The sequence below is a fragment of the Emys orbicularis genome, chromosome 1 (genome assembly GCF_028017835.1).
Source record: "Emys orbicularis isolate rEmyOrb1 chromosome 1, rEmyOrb1.hap1, whole genome shotgun sequence".
In the NCBI taxonomy this organism is placed as follows: Eukaryota; Metazoa; Chordata; order Testudines; family Emydidae; genus Emys; species Emys orbicularis.
Window position 1 is genome coordinate 89,698,809 of NC_088683.1, and position 23,849 is coordinate 89,722,657.

The window sequence follows — 23,849 nt, forward strand, 5'->3', positions numbered from 1 at the left end:
GATGTAGATCTACCCACAGTAGCCTGCTGTGCACTAGGTGTCCCGCTATATCTCTATACTTGTCTGTGCTTCCTTTTACCTGTGCACTGTGTGAATTCCCTCTTCAAATGGGACTTGTACTTCCTATTCACTTAGTAAGTGCTTTTGAAAATTCCACCCCTAAAACTTAACTTCTATTTTGTAATTATGTTGTGATAATTGGACCTACAAATTTACCCTAATTGTAAACTAAACTGTAAAAAGTGAGCAAAAATTCATAAATGGTCACAATTTTATATAACGGATCATTAAGAAAAGATGTAAGGAGGAGATAGAAAGACTGAATAATTTAAACAGAAAGGGTTTTACTAATACCCCACAAAAACGGTGTTGAAATTGTGACTGGTAATCAAGAGGAACAGAAGACCAGAAATCAATGGACCAAAGTCGGTATGTCAGAAATTAGGCCTATTGGTGGACAAAATACTAAGAGGACAGACTCTTCCACCCAACACTTCCTTTTGGGGTTCTTAAAAAGAAAAGACTTTTGGGAAAGATTAGCAGAAGCAACTGTCTGCCAATAACCACTGCAGCAAGCTTTATCATCTGGGTTGCCACCTCCACTATCTCCGGGGACCTTCTTCGTCCTAATCCTGAAAAATGTCTTGACCAGACTGGGCCAAAAAGAAGGACCCAAATGACACCGCCACCTCCACTGGCACTGGTTAAATCCCAAACGTTACCTGGGATGGGACTTCATCTCCCACTTCTCCCTTCCTCCCTCCTGTGTGTCCTTTCCCTTCCCTTCCCCACCTCATTTCTTTTCTTTCCTATCTCTCTTCTTTTGTGTAATAAGAGTCTGGCTTAGCTGGCAACATTGCTGTAAGCCTGTGACTAAAGAGGCAACTAAAAACAATGCCCTAAAACAGCTGGTAAAAGTTTGCCAGAGTGGCTGATCAGTGATAAGACTATGTGTTGGCCTGTGTTTTTCCAGCAGTGAGGCTGCAACACCAGAGACAGAAGCTGCATTTTCTATCTTTGCTATTCTTTTCTACCCCCTTTTGTGTGTGACTGTCTTGTTTTGTCTTTATAGGAAACAGGACTGGTCTGTATCATCATCATCCACAGCTCCAGCCCATCTCAACTAATTTCTCCTTTCCCCAGAAAGGCCAGCAGTTACAATCTTTAATACCATCTAAGAAACTGTTGAACAAGGGGCCTTTCTTTCTAAAAAACTCTTCAGGGAAAGGGAACAAGAGACGTTAAAATAAAAACTGTATTTAATACTTTGCATTTCAAATGCTTTAACTGTTATTCTTTCTTTTCTGTATCTTTAATAAAACTTTAAAAGAATGTTTAATGGTGCATTTGCCATCATGCTAAGCAGGCTAAGGTCTCTGTATACCAAGCCCCAAACTTGTTTAAAACTATTTAAAGTTGGACAGTGACTGGGCTATGTTAACACCTTTAATTCTTTGGGCCCTTTATTTAATATATTTCCCTTCACTCTGAAACAAATGCCCAGATTTTGTCAAACTCTGTTAAGAAATTTGCCCTCAAGCTAGGACCAGGTATGATATATTTCAATTGTAAAGTAATAATTTCACAAGTTATAATTGTACAGAAATTTCCTTCTCACCCTAAACTAATAGTAATGAGCCATAGGCTGCTCTCATTTAGACTCTCATAAATCTTGAGTAACTCTGTTAACTTCAGTGGAGTTACTCCACATGTACATCAGTGAGTGACCAGAATTTGGTCCAGTATCTCCAACCCAACACTATAATTAAAAAATGGCATTATGAAAGCAGTAATCTGATTGGATGATTCCAACTATGTTTATCTGTTATATCCATACTATACTCTAGTCTCTCAACCAATTTCTCGTTAGATAAATCATTACTAAGGGAAAAATAGTAACATATTTTAAAGATTCTAGGTTAAATCCTCTTTGTTATACTGGTATAAATACAGTATAGGGGAGTACAGAATGAAATTTGTCTATTTAAAAAAAAAAATCTTTTTTTCCAATTCTAAAATACACCTCTACCCCAATATAACGCTGTCCTCAGGAGCCAAAAAATCTTACCGTGTTATAGGTGAAACCGCGTTATATCGAACTTGCTTTGATCTGCCAAAGTGCACAGCCCCGCCCCCCCGGAACACTGCTTTACTGAGTTATATCTGAATTTGTGTTATATTGGGTCATGTTATATCGGGGTAGAGGTGTATTATAAACTTTAGCAGGTAAGTTCCTAAATCTTTCATTGGTGTCAGAAATGCAAAAGTTTCATTACTCAGCAGGCAACCAGCATCTAAGCATCAAAGGACAGTTTTCATTTTGCACTACTGGCTCTCTGATGCATTTCCAATCCTATTTCCACAAAAATGAAGGTTGGATCAGGTAAAGGAAAGCTTTTAAAAAAACAACATTTTCAAAGTCTAACATTAGATTTGTCACTTGTTATTTTACTCTCTAAGCTTATCCAGTAGTTTCTGATGCAAGAAGTTGGGTTTGAAGTAGTGTCAAGACATAAGAGTTTCTCAAAAAACACTTCCCCTTCCTTCGGTGTTCTAGTTATAGACAATCACAGGAGGAGAAATACAAAAAAGCCCCACAAGAACCCCTTGAAGTTTTAAAAGAATTGTGAATGGAAGTAGGGAAGTTTTAAAAGTAAATTAAATTAAAAGCTTTTTATCTATCATCACTCATAGAACCATAGGGTTAGAAGAGACTGCAAGGGTCATCTAGGCTAAACCCCTGCCAAGATGCAGGATTTGTTGGGTCTAAACCATCCAAGAGAGGGGGCTATCCAGCCTCCTTTTGAAAACCTCCAGTGAAGGAGCTTCCACAGCCTCCTAGGCAGTCTGTTCCATTGTCCTACTGTTCTTACATGGTTGGGTATCTTAAAACACTTAAAAATGTATATACTTATCTTGAAAATATGATGGGGCTGGACTCATCAACAGATTAACAAATATACTAGCGCTGTACGTTTCCCTGCAGGACGTGAAAGGATTTTCAAAATTTGCAGTGTGCTATTGAGAATATAACCAGGATGAGCTCTATTAGAGAAGAGTTGTTATAATACTGATTTATGGGTCATATAGCTTCCTTGGCAGCTCTGTCTTAAAAAAACCTGGGTTTTGAATAGAAAATGACGTACTGTTTCTGTATAAGCTCTCTTGTGTTGCCAAGTCATTTAAATAAAGAGTTGTGATGCATAGCTTTTGCTTCCATCCTCCTTCGTTTTGGTATAATATTTCTGCATTAAAGATGCATTAAGAACATGATCTTTTTGGACTATTTTTTGCCTCAGCTGGCAACCTCTAAACACCCTCTGACTGTTATACAGCACTGATTCCAGTCATTCAAAGGAATTTAACTATCTCAGATTTACAGAATGTGGATTCTACCAGGAAATTGCATGACTCATTGTTCTCAGAAACAGCTGGTTTCGAGGGTTCCTTTAGAGCTTGACTCTGCCATCCTTACTCATACTGAGTAGTACCTCATGCCTCAGGGAGTCCCTACTTCTAAAGTAAGGTAACTACTCAATGGGAGTATGTGTGGCAGAATCTTTGAATCTCTAGCTCCACATACAGCAAGCACAATTAGAAACGGACGTTTATCATTTTTTGTATTTGTGCAAGTTGTGGATTTTTTGTCAAATTTGTTTTGCAAATATGGAACAGATGATGGGATTTAGCATAGGAACTTCATGCACATCTAGGGCTGAATAATAAAAATAACCAGGATAGTGGGAATTAATTTTGGCATTTCTTGTATACTGTTTCAAGTCTAGCCTTCAGAGCTTGTAATCTTCATGAGTCCCATTTATTAAGTGCAGATCTCACTAACATATAATATTACAAAATCCTGTTAGTTTTTTTGAGTTAGATGAAGAAAAAGCATGCCCCCCCACTAAAAAAAAGGAAACATATAGACAAAATATTTCAATGTAGAGAGCTAACAATAAAAGTAAAAAATGAAGTTAAAATAATGTTATAGCTAAAAAAATGCCAGAAACTCAAGAAATTCACAGTTAAAATTTAAACACCAAACTTAATTCAGCACCTCACAAACCCTCTGCCTATAAACTAAAATAATCTATTTCCTAGTCCTCCTTACCTCCGTCTATATTCCCAATACAGTCCATGGAATATATATCACTATCTTTAACCATGCTGCACTACATACAGACTGTAACCATCTACATACAAGGATGCACCAGAAGCTCACTTTTCCAGTCCATCTTCTCAATACAGGCCAGATCATCTTATCTTCACAAGTAGCCCCAAGACCACACCCCTCCTTATCTATCCATGCACCAGAAAGCCTATTTCACCTAATTCATCTTCATTGCACAGACGGCAAAAATCTTTTATTTGCTCTGCACACATTCCCCGTAGGGGTCAGAGACTGGATACAGAGCTCCATCTTTACCTTGATCATTCTATACATGGTGTCCACAGACTCCAGCGCACTCATACACTTTACAATGGGCTTTGTTCCTGCTCTATCTTCTATAGAGCCAATATGCATGTGGGCCCTGCTTGGCAGCCTGCTTGGCCTCAGTCAGAATACAACTCCAGCTTCTGCCTGACATCATTCCTTTAGGTGGCTTCCCAAATCATGTGACAACCTGCAGGGTCACAATATGCCCAGTGCATCTTCTCACACAAGGCAAAGCTAGCAAAAAGCAGGTATTAGCAATCAGCTGTGAACTACCCATTGGCAAATTTTGGTGTTCTATCTAGCATGTAGTTTAAATCCCAAAGATACAAGCATAGTCTCTTAACATGCTTGACACACTCTCAATCTGCAACGAACACCATCCTACACCTTAAACACCTCTTGCATCTGAAGAAGTGAGGTTCTTACCCACAAAAGCTTATGCTCCCAATACTTCTGTTAGTCTTAAAGGTGCCACAGGACCCTCTGTTGCATCCTACACCGTAAGTCCGTTGGAAAAATGGGTACAAGTTACAGGATCGCACATCAGAAGAGCAGAATTCATATACTCAGCAGGACAAACAAATAAAATATAGCAACTACTGATAGTCTCCAATCCACATATTAAAGATGTGTATTGCATCCATAATGGAATATCTTGAGTTTCTAGGGTTACTTAATTGTATTTCCAATCTTACCTCTATATTAAGAAAAATTGGTCTGGGATTTAGACAGAAATTTATTTACGGAGGTGACGCAACAATCTATAAGCAAAAGCTGTCCTAAGTTACATCCCTAGCCCCACTTAATTTGTTTTTGGCTTTATGTGTTAACATATTGAAAAACCAAACATTTCTATAATCATTTCTAAAATAATTAGCATCATGAATATGGGACCTGATTGTCCTCTGCTTTGCACTTGTGTAGTCATTTAAGTCTGTGCAAAGTGGGCGTAAATCACTACCAAACCAGAATGGTAGCATTTTACACCCACTTTGCATGGTGTAATTGACTAGGAAAAGCATAAGGCAGTGGAGAATTAGGCTCACAATGTCCACATTTCTATTTAAGAATGGTATAAAGTGTTTAAGAATTAAAAGCTCTTGGTGATACTACTGGAATCCAGATAATAAAAGAAACTGTACCTTTGGAAGGAGCTGGATTGCCTGTAGAATTCTTTGCCGGTGTCCAGAGTTAAGTATTCCTATTTCCAACAGATCCTGATCCTCCATTACATTGCTTCCCTGAAAAAGGAGATATTCAAATCTGAAAGATCCTGAAACAAACCTTTAAACTGTGTTTAAAAGAGAATAACTTTATTTAACATACAGTATGACAAGAATAATAAATTACTGATGATTGCATTGATTTCCAGGTCTACAAAATGTGAAAGGACCTTGAACTCCTGGACAATTACTAGTGTGCTGACAGTGCTGCCAATGGAGAAACTGCAGTTCCCACTAAAAACAAATCCCATAAGTGAAACTTTCTCCTCTACCCTCTGTCATTTGATTGAGGACAAGGACGTAATCATAAAATGTAACTACTGTAAATGCATACAGTGCCTCATCTGTTTCTTTCCCCCTCCCCCATACCTTTTCTTCTTCAAGTTAGAAAAAACATCACATACAATAAGATCAACACAGTGGATGCAGTTAGATAGAATTATTTAGTAATGTGTTAGTAAAATGCCTTGTTAGTAAAATGGCTTGCCCTTGGGCTGGAGAGGCTGGGGCAAAACCCTGATCACAGAATGAGCTCCATCTGAGAGGAGTCAGGCAATTTCTTATAAAGAGCAAAAGGTGGAACCAAGAATCAAATTTGGTCCAAAAAGGACCTAAAAACTGAAACCTATCACTAACAGTGGCTATACTCTATATCTAACTAACTACTAAATGACAAAAAGACTATATACAAGTGTGAGGGAAATAAACTTGCGATAGAGGACTGGAAGTGCTCCAACAACCATCACTGGCTGTAAGAAGTAACTGAGGGGTGTCGGGGCGGCTCTGTCCTTATACACCTCTACCCCGATATAACGCGACCAGGTATAACACGAATTCGGATATAATGCGGTAAAGCAGCGCTCCAGGGGGGCAGAGCTGTGCACTCCGGGGCGATCAAAGCAAGTTCGATATAACGCAGTTTCACCTATAATGTGGTAAGATTTTTTGGCTCCCGAGGACAGCGTTATATCGAGGTAGAGGTGTACAAGCATGCAGAGGTGTGTGGCAACAGAGGGTGCTCAAGTTGCCCCAATGGTACTGCTTGGAAAAAGTTCTCCGACAACTGTGCACAAGGCGTGCACACACCTACACTGGAAGAGACATATGCAATCAATCTTAACTATTGGTATTGTTATTTGCTCCACCTTCAATGAAAACACCAAAGGCTTTGATGCTGTAGGTTTCTTATGTCTGTTCTATAGTCAGCTTTGAATTGAAGTAGGAAAGATCTGTAAAGACTGCTTGTAGTGGGCCAGATTCAGATCCCTCTTATTCCAGTTCTACATTAATGTGACCTCATTCCCTTTAACGTATTTCCTCGTGATTGACTTTAATAGAACTATGGTGATCTACACCAGCTAAGGTCCAGCATGCTTTAAAGCTTATGTAAGTTAAATTCTACTCTTGTTTTAAAAATATTTCTTCAGTTAATTTAACAGTTAAGATAAAACACTGCTAAATAAACCATCCAAAGTTTAAAAACGTAAAACTCACCTTACAATAAACTTTCAAACTGCACTTTTTCCTTCAGGCCTAATCTGCATCAAACTATCAAGATAGCAATTTCCTGTTTGATAATTATTCTTTTAAAATTACATTTAAGGCATTGTAAGACTTGTAAAATTAGTTATTTACAGTTCCCTGCAATTAAAGTAGTTATCAAATATTTTTCATATTATGCTGCATTTTCCTTCAATAAACACTTTTTGCATGTGAATCAGTGTTGGAAGGAAGTACATGTTTCAAGCAAAGCTGCTAACACGTCAATAAAGCAAACACATTACTTACTCATGACTTACTGTAGCATTTCTGTGAACACACTGAATATGCATTATTAGTGATGGATGAATCTCATAAGGCTTGGATATTCATTTTAAATCTGCACCTGGGCTGGAAATCTTATGAGAACAGCCTTTCCTATGAGGTTGCTTTTCTGTCTAATCAGGTTTGAAATGCTGATTTTTGGCAGTCCCATGTCTAGCCTCAAATTATGCCTTAATTACATGTGTGCAAACCTATTGTCTTCAGTGGAATTACCCAGGTATAACAGATCAGAATTTGAAGACAAAGGGGAGGTCTTGCATATGAATTCTGGACAGCAATTCTATACAGAGATTCCAATACCAGAGGGGACTATTGTGATTATCTAGTATAACACAGGCCATTGAACTTTCTCCCAAAAATTCCTGAAGCACAACTTTTAGAAAAGCATCCAATCCTGATTTAAATATTGTCAGTGATGGAGAATCCACCACAACCCTTGGTAAAATGTTCCAATAGTTAATTAGCCTCACTGTTAAAAATGTATGCCTTATTTCCAGTGTAAATTTGTCTAGCCTCAGCTATTAATGATGCATAGGCCAGGAAAGAATGCAGTTCACTCTCCCAGAGCTCTTTTGGTTCTGCATACCTGTCAGTAGTAAGATCTTACTTGTTTCCACAGAAGTAAGCCAATAGAACTCTGAATACACAGGAAGATTTGCTGAGTAAGACAGTTCCAGTCCTGAATAAGGCAGGACCTTGTGGTGCAACGGTAGCACGTCTGATTCCAGATTAGACGGCTGCGTGTTCAAATCATGTCAGGGTCAATTGAAGTTTTGGGGGAGGTTTAGGTTGGATATTAGGAAAAGCTTTTTCATTAGGAGGGTGGTGAAACACTGGAATGGGTTACCTAGGGAGGTGGTGGAATCTCCTTCCTTAGAGGTTTTTAAGGTCAGGCTTGACAAAGCCCTGCCTGGGATGATTTAGTTGGGAATTGGTCCTGCTTTGAGCAGGGGGTTGGACTAGATGACCTCCTGAGGTCCCTTCCAACCCTGATATTCTATGATTCTATACACAGCAGTTGGACTCATGACAAAGACAATCTGGCTTTTCAAATGGAGAGGTATGAAAAATCATATTAATCCCCACTTCAAATTCTAAAATAGTTTCTGTAAATAAGTAATAAACAAATGGCACGATAGTGTAGTATAAAGATTTTACTGGCATTCATTTAGGATGACCTTGTAATAGGGCACTCACCTCTTAAATGCTCACAGTCCTTTTCTCCCTCTGATGCCCCCTGTAGGCTACCAACTGGCTTTGGTGGATCTTTAGTGGTTTGGCCCTCAAGCAAGTCACAAAGTCTGAATGAACTCCTTCCCACGGTATTAAAGAGTCCAATAAATAAACAGTCTTTCTGCCCTTGCTAGGGTCATCAGCCCTGACTCTGGGCCCTTAAAATTCAGCCATTTGTTCGGGCTGAATTTTAGCCTGAACAATTTTAGCTAGGATCGGCAGGGATGCAAAACCATACTTTGAAGTGTCCCTGTTTGCCAGAAGCTAGGAATGGGCAACAGGGGATGGATCACTTGATGATTACCTGATCTGTTCATTCCCTCTGAATTACCTGGCATTTGCCACTGTCAGAAGACAGGATACTGGGCTAGATGGACCATTGGTCTGACCCAGTATGGCTGTTCTTATGTTCTCCCAAACAAAGGTCTGTCCCCCACTTGGGACTTATGCCACTTTACCTGTGGCCAGTAGGGGAACCAGGGCCCACCCACTACTCCAGGTTTCAACCCAGGAACCCTATAAACATCAGCCATGTACTACTTGATTCAATTCATTGCTGCTTCCTCCCTGGGCCTCATTAGCTTCACCCTTATCTCAGGGTTAAGGTTCTTAGATCCTCTCTCTCCCTGAATACCCAACTATGTAGAATGCAGCCAGAAAAACTCTGGCTATCCTTCAATTTCCTTTGCCCCTCTGGTCCCAGCCAGCAACTGACCTGTTAAGGCCAGGCAGTTTCTTTCATTTAGGCCAGTGGGGCCCTGATTAGTTGTTGCTAGACCCTCAATAAAAGGCTCAGCAAGTCTAGAACCCAGGCTTACATAGCTGCCAGGTAGCAGACAGCTCTATGCTGCCACTCAGTAGCAGCTAGAACCAGCTTACGCTCCATTGCCCATGACCTGCTTGGAGAAAGACTATGGGCAGTCCTGTCTCAAGAGGTCTGACAGGCAGCAGCCTCATTGCTCTTGGTTGGCTCCCCACCCTATCTAAACCCAAAGGGCATTCCAGGAAGCATACAAGCAACAGTGCAGATCTCCTGAGTCAGATCCTGAAATCTGACTCAGACTCTGACCCTTGGTATCGACCCTGGCCTGGAACCTCACTGTGAACTCCTCCACTACTCCCAGCCTCAGGTTTGCCCCTGCTCTTCTTGTGGTCCTGACTCTCTAGCCCTTGGAGGACCAGGTCTCTGTGGTTTGCAAAATGGCTGATCTAGAGACTCCTCTCTAGAAAAGTTTGGAGGACCTACCTTCACTGCTCTTTTCCTCTCAGCTTGCTGCTTCTTTGGGCAGGGTGTAGTACAGCGGTTCTCAAACTGTGGGTCCAGACCCTGTTTTATTGGGGTCACCAGGGCTGGCTTAGATTTGCTGGGGCCCAAGTCAGAAGCCCAAGCCCCACCTGCTAGGGCCGAAGTCTGAGGACTTCAGTCCTGGGCATCAGTGCTCAGGTTACAGGCCCCCTGCCTGCGGCTGAAGTCGTTGGGCTTTGGCTTTGGGCCCCCCACCCAGGGCAGTGGGGTTCGGTCTTTGGCCCTCCCCCACCTAGGGCAGCAGGGCTCAGGCAGGCTCAGGTTTCCATTCCCCCTCCTGGGGTCGTGTAGTAATTTTTGTTGTCAGAAGGGGGTCGTGGTGCAATGAAGTTTGAGAACCCCTTGTGTAGTAGGTCCAGGGGGCACCCATCAGCACATACCTCCCACTGTAGTAAGGATTTGGGGCTCTTCCCAGGGATAGGGTTCCCTCCTTGTCAAGGCTGATTTCACACTTTGGCACTTCGAGTGCAGAAGATGGGGCCCCGCAAGGATTCTAAAAAAAATTAATCTGGCCCACTCCAGGCTGGTATTAAACTTCCAAGGTCACAGCTTCTCTCTGACCTTGGATGGGTAGATGCTGCCACCACCCAAGTGCAACCCCCCTCCCCTTTTGAGAACCCAGGAAGGTGCACTTGGGAATTCCTTCCTGTGGGGTACCCTCAAACCCTTTCACCCCCCCCAAAAAAACAAAGGAAATCAGCTGTTGCCACCAGCTAATTAAACAATATATGCACAAACCTCTTAGGGACACAAAAATCCAATCCTGTTCTTAAAAAAGGTAAATTTTATTAAACTCAAAAAGAAAGGAAATACATTTGGAACTTAGGCTTTTTGCTAGATCTTAAAAGAAACAGTTACAAAAATTAAGCATCAAGATAGCTCTCTTGAGGTTCAGCTTAAAGGTTAAACCAAAGAAAAGCATCTGGGGTTAACACAGAGGAGTCCACAAGCCAATGAGAAATAAAAAAAATAACCCTAATTGCATCTTTCTAGACATTCCCTACTTTACTTACATATCTGAGGCTTCAGATATGTAGGTTCGAGGTAAGAATTGATGATCTGTGATCATACCTGGCTTAAAGTTGCTTACAGCATTGCTCCTCTGTGTCTCTGCTCTCCGGAGAACCACAACACACAGACAAAGGGAAGTTTTTTCCCAATGTTAAAAAGTTCTAGCCCTCCCATTGGCTGTTTTGGTCAGGTGCCCACTTCTTTCCTTTTACCTGTGGGCTTGTTAACCCTTTACAGATAAAGCAAGTAGAGAATAGCTACTAACAGGGATTTTGTAGCTAACTGGCTGGCTGGGTGTCCACAAAAAGGAGCTACCCCCCTCTTATTTATCACACTCCTGTTTGGGAAAAGAAATCTGTGATCTCATGTTGGACTCCTGGGCGATACCATCATTGAAAGACATAAGGTTGAAGTGCCGGCTACCACTGTGTAATCCGTGAGTTGGTATTTTTCATCTCCTGTATCTACTTCAAGGGAGTGTGGTCCGTGAGTAGTTCAAATGGGGCTCTCAGGAGGTAATAGAATAGTGCCACTACTGCCCAGCGTATGGCTTCTCTCTAGGGCTGCACTGAGGAAATTGAGGAAATTGACTTGCTCAGAGACTGTTGTATGGGGTGGGTCCCATGGCTGGGGTCAGAAGCCAGTTGGCATAAACTCTCAGTCATCAGGAGACAAAACTTACATTCCCAGTTCTTTCTGACTCTCGATTTTAATGCCAGGCAGAAGTTACACTTTTGGGGAACATGTGACTCCACAAGGCAATGGACACATTGGGAGTGTCAATCATTCACCGGGATTGCCTTCTGGTATGAAAGGCAGTGCTTAATATCAGAACTGGGTATGCCCTCACAGCGTTTAAGTTCCCCTGAGGGGAAAAAGGGACACAAAAGGACAACAGTCCTTATGCTAAACTATTATGTCTCTCTCTCTCTCTCTCTCTCTCTCTATATATATATATATATAATAGAAAACTAACACTACGTACTAACTAACTAGTAGATAAGAGAAAAAAAATATAGCTGAAGTAAGCTCAACTTGGACACTTCTGAGGCTCTGTCTCAGGCTGAGGCAATTGAGAAGGAACTGAGGGTGTTTTGCCTGTACAGTTCTATATAGCCACGCTGCTGAGCACAGGGCTGCATGGGGCACAGGTGCAAGCTGAATGGACACTGCTACCTAAAATCTCCCATCTGAGGCACAAGGGGTGTATGCGCACTGAGAGTGGAGCACCCATAGGGACATTATTTGAAGAAGAACTAGGTATTCATGCATCTGTACCACATATTGGACTTCATTTTGGTCTTGGGAAGGCTGCTCTTCCCACGTCTCCTTGAACAGGTCCAGGATTCCCTGGGGTTTCCCACCATAAAGTAAATCAAAAGGAAAAAAAACCTGTTGATGCCTGCAGCACCTCTCATACCAGTATGTCAGGACTTGGACCCAATTGCAAGGGTCTCCGTAGATACAATTTTTTTAACATGTTTTTCAGGATTGGATTAAACCTTTCCACCAGGTCATCTGTTTGGGCATGGTACACGGAGGTCTAGAGGGGTTTAACCTTTAGGAGTGCTCATGTTTCCCTTCATAATCAGGACATAAAGTTCATCCTTTGATCCGCGAGGATCTCAGTGGGTACGCCTACCCAAAAGAAAAGCTGCAGCAGTTCCCTCACTACAGAATGTGCCATTACTGTGCACACAGGGACTGCTTCTGGGTATTGTGTGTCATAGTCCACTGTGACCAATATATTGTCCCCATGCAGCTTTTTTCTAGAGGACCACAATATTGATCCCTGTCCTTTCAAAGGGCATATCTGTTAAAGGTATGGTTTTTTGCTTTGTGGTCACTGACCTTCAGTTGCAACCAACCTGTAGGATAGAAGTGGACAACTCTATGTACATATGTCACCTTCACACTGTCATCATATTGGAAGGTGCTAGGTTTGAGCAAGGCCTCTTGAATCAAGGTTGTGGGAACACTCTGAGTCCACAAACTGGGCACAGTGCCCTCCCCCTGATTTCAACTTGGGCTACAAATGCCTTATGGCACAGGTCAAAATTGAGATCCGAGCTTTGCACTGTTCTGTAACCCCACAATCTAGGAAATCATACTCCATGACATGACATGACCGACTGAAGTGCCCCAGCTTCCCACAGTGAAAACATACCACCGGGTTGTTAGTATGGTCTGCCTAACCTCTTCTCTTTGGTATTTTTGGGCTGCTGCTCCATGATAGGAGGGTAGGTGCCAACCATGATGGAGCCTCCAGCAACCAGCCTAGGTCCAGAGGGGCTACTCTCCTGGCATTTTCCTACCCAGCCCCTTTAGTTTCACCCTCATCTCAGCATTAAGGTTTTTACGTCCTCCCTCTCCCTGCAAACCCAGCTATACAAAATGCAGCCAGAAAACAAACTCTGTCTATCCTTCAAGTTCCTTTGGCAAGAGAGGCATACCCTTCCTTGCCTCTCAGGTCACAGCCAGGAACTAAACTGCTAAGGTCAGGGCAGCAGGGCCCTGACTGGCTGTTGCTAGCCCCTCTATCCCTTGGAGGACAAGGTCTCTCTGGTTTCAAAAATGGCCACTCTGGAGAGTCCACTCTAGGCAAGCTTGGAGGATTCTCACTCTCTGTTCTTTTCCTCCTTGGGGTGCAGCGTAGTAGGACTGTGGGCCCGCAACAGGGAGCTGCAAAGGCTGAATATACCCCATCACGGACCCATATATATCAATTATGACATTCTCCACCCATGGTTAATATAGCCATTCCAAATATGTCCCTTTATTCCAGGGTTGATATATGTGGATATAATATATGTATATATGCTCTATAAACATAAATTTACTTAGACTAGGTCAGTAGAGTTGCAATAAAGCACCATCTCTGTCAGTAATGGCCTACCTTTAATGCACTAAACAGCTCAAAGATACTCTAAGATCCAGACTAAGCAAAAGATTTCTAGGTTTGTAGACAGTATTTATTCACTTTAAACACAAACCAAACAGGTTCAAGATTCCTTTTAAACAACAATATGCCCACTATGAAATTGCAGCAATACTAACTATGGTATGTAGCCATTGCTTAAATCAGTCTCTGTACCAGATAGCTGGAAGATACCTAATGTAATACCTATTTTTAAAAAAAAAGGCTCCACAGGTGATCCTGGCAATTACAGGCTGGTAAACCTAACTTCAGTACCAGGCAATTAGTTGAAACTATAGTAAAGAGCAAAATTATCAGATACATACTGTGACAAGTCCTCTGCCCACCCCTCTTCCTGGGGCCCACTGGCTGCCCCAATAAAGCTCAGAGAGGCTCCTAGTTATGCAGCACCCATGGCTTTATTTCCACAACGTTCTCCCACCACCAGTGTTATGCTATATACAGAGCTTGCAGGCCTGATAATCTCCTCTCCTAAACAGAGTCTGCCCTCAGCCTGGAGACTGACCTTCCTCTGGTCATTCCCCCTTCTTCTGGCTGCCAGCCATCCTTTATAGCCCTTGAATCCTCAGGCCCGCAGGTGCAGCCAATTCTAAAGGCCAGGCACCAGGCTTCTCCCCAGCCCCAATCTATTTCCCTTGATTGTGGCTGGCTGAGCAGAGGCTAATTAGGTGCCTTGGCACCAGCACCCTGCTACACATACATAGAAATGATATGTTGGGGGACAGTCAACACAGCTTTTGTAAAGGGAAATCATGCTTCACCAGTCTATTCAAATGCTTTGAGGGCGTCAACAAACATGTGGACAAGGATAATCCAGTTGGTATAATGTACTTGGACTTTCAGAAAGCCATTGACGAGGTCCCTCACCAAAAGCTCTTAAACAAACTAAACTGTTATGGGATAAGAGGGAAGGTCCTCTCATGGATCAGTAACTGGTTAAAAAATAGGAAACAAAGGGTAGGAATAAATGGTCAGTTTTCACAATGGAAAGAGGTAAATAGCAGGATCCCCCAAGGATCTGTATTGGGACTTGTGCTGTTCAATATACTCATAAATGATCTGGAAAAGGGGACAAACAACAAGATGGCAAAATTTGCAGAAGATATTAAATTACTCAAGATAATTAAGTCCAAAGCTGACCGAGAAGAGTTGCGTATGGATCTCACTAAATCGGGTGACTGGGCAAGCAAATGATACATGAAATTTAATGCTGATAAGGGCAAAGTAATGCACAATGGAAAACATAATACCAACTACACATATAAAATGATGGGGGTCTCAATTAGCTGTTGCCACTCAAGACAGAGTCATCATGGATAGTACCCTGAAAATATCCATTCAATGTGCAGCAGCAGTCTAAAAAGCTAACAGAACTTTAGGAACTATTAGGAAAGGGATGGATAATAGGACAGAAAATATAATGCCAATATATAAATCCATGGTATGCTCACACCTTGAATACAGTGTGTACTTCTGGTCGTCTCATCTCAAAAAGATATATTAGAATTGGAAAAAGTGCAGAGAAGAGCAACAAAAATTATGAGGGGTATAGAACAGCTTGCATATGAGGAGAAATTAAAAAGACTGGGACTCTTTAGATTAGAAAAGATATGACTAAGGGAGTGGGATATTTTAGAGGTCTATAAAATCATGAATGGTGTGGAGAAAATGAATAAGGAAGTGTTATTTACTGCTTCATGAAACACATGAACCAGGGGTCATCCAACTAAATTAATAGGAAGCCGGAAGTACTTCACACAATGCACAGCAAACCTGTGGAACTCATTGCCAGGAGATGTTGGGAAAGCCAAAACTATAACTGGGTTCAAAAAAGAATTATATAAGTTGATGGATGATAGGTCCATTGATGGCTGTCAACCACCTATGCACCAAGTGTTCCTAAACCTCCAACTGCCAGAAACTGGGACTGGACAAGCGAGGATGGATTACTCAAAATCACCCTGTTTTGTTCATTCCCTCTGAAGCATGTCACTGGCAGGATACTGGACTAGATGGACCATTGGTCTGAACCAGTACAGCAGTTTATGTTCACTATATCCTTTAGGAATAAAAACCTTCTGAAGATTTGCCTCTTAAGACATCAGAACATGATGATTAAGAGGGCATTTCAGAATGGCAGGCATGGGTGTGTGTTTTTCATTGCCGCTCAATTTGAATATGCATCTTTAATCTTTCTTCACTTATTCTCTCTGATGGAAATATTTTAGTAAAACATTCCTTATGTCTGGTTCTGTCCTGTTAGTTAAAATAAAAATGGCAGAGAAACTTTAAAGACAGCAACCAGAGAAATCATTATGCCATCTGAATACTGAATCAATGAAGTTGCAAGAGACTGGGTGGATGGGTGTAGATCACCTGCAGAAGCTTCTTGGTCTTACTCTTGTTCTACCTTTGTTAACAGAGTTCCATCTGATATAAGTCTATAAAAATGTCCTCAATGCTATTACAACTCTAGAAAGAAATCTTGAGGCAAAGATAAATGCATATGCATCACTTTGTGAAAAGTGGGCAGAAACTTGATGAATAAAAAGCAAAAGACAACTCTGTATCTGACATTTTAGATCTTAAGGTCCTTGGAGACCTTATGGAGGATTATGGAGAACAGGTTGTAAAACCTAAGCCTGTTAGACATGGGGAAAAAAGAAACAGAAGGTTCCAAATATAGTTGGGCAAATACATTGGGACAAACTCTCTGCTGTGCCCAGCTCATGTTGGGCACAGGGAGAAAAAAAGAGGGGAAAGTCAAGTAGCCAAGGGACTATCCGCCAGCTACATATATATTGCTGGAGTACATTGAGCAATTAAGAGATTATGCAACCATGACCCTAAACTCCTCACCTTTTGGCAAAGGGCTATTTTTTTTAAATCCCTTTACTGGAAGAGGAGATTAGCCTCATCCTAGGATTCTACACTGACTCTTTAGTAAGCCCCTGACCTTGTATTGCAGTTTCTAGCAGCCACCAATGCTATTAAGTCAAATACAGTACATTTACTGAAGTTAAAGCACAATCTCCTAGGGAATTGTGCTGTCTTTGACTCTCCAAGGATGGAAAACAGTAGATACCTCACAAAATGTTTAGGAATGTCCTGAATACTCAACACCTGTTTCTTTTTCATTTTCAAAGTCCTCTGTCAGAAAGCCTGTAAAATTCAGGCATGGCATAGTTTTTCCACAAGGCAGAAAAGATTATTTGGGGAGCAGGAGATGGGTAAATGCAGTTTTCAGTCACAAAACTGCTTATTGTTAATGTGAAGATTTCACACAATGTGTCATTCATTCATTTCAAAATCAGAACAGGCAAACAACCAGAAATTTGCTTGTTTCAATGTAGGTGAAAAAAGGTTTGCATCTCTCTAGAGTGTCACCATTAATAGAAAACGATCTCTGTAAGAATCATTATTAAATGAAATGCTTGACCTGTACTGGAAGGTCAAGATTTATCAGATCCCTAGGGCTACTATAGAAATTTTTGCTGATGAGAAACCCTCCTGAAGAACTATGAAACTTTGTCTTAGCTGTGAGTAAAAGATGGAGTGTACGTAAAATGTGGTGAGGAAAAATGGATTTAATATGCTATGCAATAACCATTTGATTATGATTAAGGCATTTTAACATTTGTGGTCCTAAATTAGATTAAATTGATTAATAAAGACATCCGATTAAAAAAAATATTCTTCCATACTGTCACTACAGGGCAGGTTAAGGTTTTTCAGGTGACTTAACTGTACAGTTCTATATCTCAATATGTTTGGATTTCTTTTAAGTGTAATCTTAACTTGGACTTTCCTGGTTTTGTAATTTTTTGGCTTTGGAATAATTACAACATACCTGTAATTCTTGTACCCTTAAGTTACCAATACTGATACATACTCTCTACCTTAACTTCAACTTACTGTAGTTTTCTGTCTTGGGATTTCCTATTTCTTAAAAATTCATTCATGAACACTAAATAAGAAACCTGAAGAGCATGTTACCAGGCAATATTTCTAACGGTTTAAAGAAATGTACTACCAACATTCATTTAAAAAAAAAAATATTTTTCAGGGCATTTTCACCTGTATACAATGCCGTGCAAAGCAGCCAGTGTGCACTGACTAATTAAACTGTTTTTCTAGTTTTTTTTCACCAGTAGAACAACTCCAAGCAACCAAAGTTTACTAATAAATCTGGCCCTACAATTGCAGAGAATTTATTGTTTTAGAGGGCTATGTTGGTGAGGTCAGCACTACGTGAAAGGGAGGATGAGAGGAGCCCAGTAGCTCCTGAGTCCCAATCTGTCCGTGCTTTAAGGGTTTCCCCCACAAAGTTTCTTCACAGGAGCTGAGGCAGCAATGCCTTCAGGAGCCTTTCAAAGTACAGATGCCCAAACTAGCATCAACCAGAAACCTTCAAACAGCAGTGACAGTTGGACCAAGTAATCAACCAATGAGAACCGTTGACACTTCTTCCTCATTACAACCAACAGAATTGTTCCATGTAAATTATTTATAAAGAAAAGATGAATTACTTTTGATGTCACAGTGACCCACTTAAGAATTACCTGAACTGTTGATCTAACGCTATATGTAGCCTATATAATCACAATAATTAGCTATAACATTAATAATTTAGTTTAATTACAGCCTAATTTCTTCAAAAGTAGATTATGCACAAGATTTAAATTAATTTTAACTAATTTTGAAGAGTCTGTAATATTACATAATTAAGATAATTGGAGACAAAGGAAAAGATGGTTGAATTAGATTATAAGTTTCTTAAAGGACCCATTTTAAAATAATTTTAAGTTAAACTAATAAACAAATTCTCAGAAAAAATATTCTTTATTTCAGAAGTGCTGTAAGTTTGGGTAGAAAACACTGTATTTTTCACACATAACAAAGATGTTTAATCCCTGCCTTAAGTGAAAAATGGAATTCAACTATAAAGATGAGACTAGTGTGTCTGTAATAAATTTAAACCACCCCTCACCTCTAGAAAAGTCCCACAGTATTACTCACGTGCACATTTTAAGATAACTACATTTTATTTCTATCAAACTTGTCCTTTCTGGCCTTGCTATAATTTGTTGTATCAGATCTAAAATGTTGACCCTGATAACTCACTGTGATACATGCAGAGGCAGCAGTCCATTTGTGATGATCACAACACAAGATAAAGGACTTAAACTGTAAACTCTTTGGGGTACGGACTATGTCTTATTAAAAGTGGCTAGCTCAAATTTGAGTTCCATAGTATAATAGTAAAAATAATAAGCATCAGTAAGGAATTTAGTAACTGAACTGATTGTTTTCTTTTATGTTTAGGTCTTTTAAAAACAATCTGATAAATTAACTCTGAAAATGAGAAATATTAGAAACAAAAATGTGCTTTTGCTGTATAGTTGATTTAGCATGTTTAATTATGTTTCCTGGATATTCTGCTATGCCTACAGTAATCTGTAACATTGACACTAAAGAAATAAACAGAAATTAAAGATAATCACGTTTGCAAGCACAACAGAGCTGCCACAAAGCAACTGAGAAATGCTGTCTCTTATTTACATGAAAGTCAATGGGAAAAATATTCAGTTTGGCTTAGGAGCCAGCAGAATTTTGGCTAAGTCTCATTTTCAGAAGCGACTCAGGCTCCTAAATCAGTTCGGTGCTGCAATGCTGAGCATAAGCAACACCTAAATATCTTTAAAAATCTGGGCCTTTGCTCCTAAAGGCAGACACAACACATAGTATGATTGAATGAGCTGCCATCTAATATTGCACACTCCTGAGATTTCTGTTATACAATCTGGTGTGATTTACTTTCACAGTGTGTGCAGAAATTTTACCTTCCAAGTTCCTGAAACCCAAGGGGTAAATGGAGATGATCTCTATTTCCTCCATACTCTTTCTAAAAATATAAGAACATTTGATTAAGGGTTGACAATTTTCTTTTCTTTCTTTACTTGTTATTGTAATTCATTTCACACAGGAAGTGGGCTGTGTTTTTCTTATTCTTTCCAATTCAGCTGCTGAGTGGCTCATTTTGCTGGCCCACTCTAGTTACCGTGGCAACAACAAGGTTGCTGTAATATGATCCCATGAGCTTTATGTCGATACACCGTGCTATTGTTCTCCAATAATATTTTTGAGACTATCTTTCCACATTCTGATAAAAGATTAATTAGCATTTGACTGGTGCACGGGCCACATCATTGTACTAGCAGCCATTGGAGAAGGAGACTCCAGGAAGGTAGATACGTGCCTTGTAGCATGTACGGAGCACTAACCAGTTGACCGTCTCTCTCTATTAGGTTTGATCCTTAGTTGTCAGATCCTGATCCAGCAAAGTACATAATATATGGTTAACTTTAAACACATGAGTTGCTCTACTGATATCAGTAAACATAGGTGCTGAAACTAGAGGTGCTGGGGGTGCAGCAGCAGCCCCTGGCTTGAAGTGGTTTCCATCATGTACAGGGTTTACAGTTAGGGTCAATGGCTGTCAGCACCCCCACTGTACAAATTGTTCCAACGCCCCTGTCAGTAAAGTTAAACTTGTTTTATTTAACAGCTTTGTGGAACTGGGACTTGAGTGTTAAACGCATTGCAACACTGAGCCCATAATCATCAGGGACATAGCTCCTGCTCAGCTCTGCTGGTTATTTGGAGCATAGTTACTCTCCAGTGCTCAGAGGGAACTTGCAGCTATCGCACCCCTTCAGGCTTGCAACATATTGTCTCCTGTTCTGCTAGGCCTGCTCTTTGTACTGGCCTAGGGTGGCTGGGCCATGGCTCAGCCTCCTTCCCATCTCCCTTCCCATCTTCTTTGGGATGATGTACATCCAAGGGTTAAGAATTGGAAGCAAACTAGATAGACTTGCTTAATGAGTCCTGGAATGGGATACATCAATCAGAGAACGACTTTATTTAAAAATGAAAGGTTAGATTTTGGAAAACAATTTAGGGCAAGGGCTAGGTGAGAGGTGAATTCTGCAGCAAATTCCTCTACAAATTGGACCCTGATTATAGTATTACTGTTTCACTGTTGCGCCAGAACATTGTTTTTAATAAAATGTCAAGTGTCATGGCATCACCTACAGTAAACTAAATCACAAGCTATTAAGTTGATCTCATGTAGTATATTAACTATTACAAGCATCAAAACAGATTTTTCATAGTCTTAATTATCTAGCCCAGCAGCAATAAATCTTTTGACTTTCAAATGTGAGAAGGAATACCTGATTAGGCTCCTGGCCATTCCTGGTGCCCATTACACTAAACTCTTTCCTCCCTTCCAATTCTCTCACCCCACTCCCACATCTACTTCTCTTCCTATAGCACTTAGTTCTTCCCAATCCAAATCATGCTTCCACACCTGGTTCAGTTAGTCTAACCCCTCATTCTGTCCACATTTTCCCCTTCATTCACAACCACACAGTATTCAATTTTCCACCCCTTTACACATATTTCCTGTATCTAGTATCTCAGATATACCACGAAAACAGCAGTCACTACTAATACCTCAGTCCTTTGCACTACAAGTGGGGCCCTCCTCCCATATGTGAGCAGTTCAGGTACGTGGAAATTGTAAATATTTGAGAAATTAGCTACCTGACACGACTTTTTATGCTGCTGTGCAAATTACATACATGTGTCATGACTGACTTAGTCCTTCACTGCTGGTGAAAGAAGAAAAGTTCCCTCCAATTCAAGAATTCTATTCTCAGTAATTTCTCATCCCCTAAAAGGCATTTATCATTTTCTCTCTTGTTTCATACCTTACATAACCTGGAGATAGCCTACATCCTCACAGCACTTCTATTCTTCCCTAAGGGTATGCCATTTTGGTCTACTTATAATGGAGATTTGAAGAGGAAAACCCAAGAGGTAATATACAATTTCTTGCCGTCATGTTAGTGAAGAGAGTCTTGAAAACATGAATCACATGTATCTAATGAAGTGTTGTCTGGAGACAACAGACAGCCTGAGAAGTGTGTTAACTGTTAACATCAACATACTGTTAACATATAAACCTAACAATGAGAGAGACAAGGTGAATGAGGTAATATATTTTACTGGACTCACTTCTGCTGGTGAGAGTGACAAGCTTTTGAGCATACACAGAGCTCTTCTTCAGGTCTAGGAAAGGTACTCAGTGTCGCAGCTAAATACAAGATGGAACAGATTGTTTAGCATGAGGAGTTAGCATGTTGTAAGACAGTGGCACTCAACCTTTCCAGACTACTGTACCCCTTTCAGGAGTCTGATTTGTGTTGCATACCCTCAAGTTTTACCTCACTTAAAAACTACTTGCTTACAAAATCAGACATAAAAATACAAGTGTCCCAGCACACTATTACTGAAAAATACTTTTTCATTTTTACTATACAATAATAAAATAAATCAATTGGAATATAAATATTATATTTACACTTCAGTGTATAGTACATAGAGCAGTATAAACAAGTCATTGTCGGTATGAAATTTTAGTTTGTACTGACTTCACTATTGCTTTTTATGTAGCCTGTTGTAAAACTAGATGAATACCTGGATGAGTTGATATACCCCATGGAAGATCTCTGCGTAACCCTGGTTGAGAACCACAATTGTAAGAGACCATCAAGGTGAAGTGGGCAGATAACACCTCTGCAGTTGTAGAACAAAGGAGGGTTAGTGGGTGATAGACTATTGCAATAAGCCATAAACCCAGTGTCTTTATTGGTTTTTAATTTCTGACAAAGTTATGAATTTAAGCTCCCGGGATCATCTTTTGAAGGTGTGGTGTTGTGCAGGTTTCCTTTGAGGATGAAGATTGAGAGATCAGATCGCTTTGTGAAGTGTTCACCCCTGGGTAACATGGAGTTTTTGTCTTTTATCTTTTTTATGTATGAGTTCATTTGAGAGTGTAGTGATTGTCTTATGTAACCCATGTAGTTGTTATTGGGGCATTTAGTGCACTGGATGAGGAACACCACATGTTGTGATAAGCATATAAAGGACCCATGGATCTTGAAAGGTGTGTTGTGGGAGGTATTGATCATCATAGCAATGAAGATATGTCTCTAGGTTTTGCATCTGTTATTATGGCATTTGTATTTGCACTGAACTTATTCCTCCAAGCTGTTTCCTGATGAGATGCTTGTTTTTTACTGGTATTGCCTAACTCACATCTAGATTTTTTGTTGGAGTCAAAATAACAACTTTTGAATTGATACTGTCCAGTCAAAGACTGTTAACATGACTTTAAAGCAGGGGAAGTTGTATATAATAAATTTGATTAACTTCTCTGAGGAGCTAACATGAATAAAAGTGGTAGATATAGTCTGCTTGGATTTCAATTATTCAGTACCATAGTGCATAAATGACTATTAATAAAAGTCAGGAACTTGTGATTTCAACTGAGACATGGGGTTAGATGTTATTAACAGTTATATTTAGCATCAGCTTCAGTAGAAACAACATAAGAGAAATACAATTTATTGTTGTTAAGAGATGGTATCTCACCTGTACACTAACTGGAGTTATACAAGGGACGCTAATAAGTCTCAGTGGTAAGAATACATAAATAATTCTTAGCAAATAATTAAAGAACCTGAATTTTGCAAAATTGTTTGCATTACTTGTTTCTTGAAACTATACTACCATAAAAAGTGGATTAAGTAAAAGACTGGAGGCCAAACTGGCTACTAGTGGTATAAGCAGGTGCAACACTAGTGAAGCCAAATGAATTTACCAGCAGTGAATTTGACTCTGGGGCTTTGCCAGTCAGAAAATCAATTAGAAGAAATGGCAGAGGGAGGATGAATATTAATAAGATTGGGTACCCAGATAATTTTGAGTTAAATCAAAGGAAGTTCTGGTAGCACCACCTATTAAGAT

At 40.2% G+C, this 23,849-nt stretch overlaps 1 protein-coding gene and 1 non-coding gene across 13 annotated transcripts in view; one reads left to right on the forward strand and one right to left on the reverse strand.

Annotated features, from left to right (window-relative positions):
• ANKS1B (ankyrin repeat and sterile alpha motif domain containing 1B) overlaps positions 1-23,849 on the reverse strand; it is a 753,819-nt gene that overhangs the window by 268,540 nt on the left and 461,430 nt on the right. For all 12 annotated transcript variants that reach the window (XM_065423481.1, XM_065423480.1, XM_065423479.1 and 9 more), the window contains one exon: positions 5,581-5,679. In XM_065423481.1, coding sequence (XP_065279553.1) covers positions 5,581-5,679 — 99 coding nt within the window. The remainder of the gene's footprint in view (positions 1-5,580; positions 5,680-23,849) is intronic.
• TRNAW-CCA (transfer RNA tryptophan (anticodon CCA)) lies at positions 8,178-8,249 on the forward strand. Its single transcript has one exon. It is a non-coding gene; the product is annotated as a tRNA-Trp (tRNA).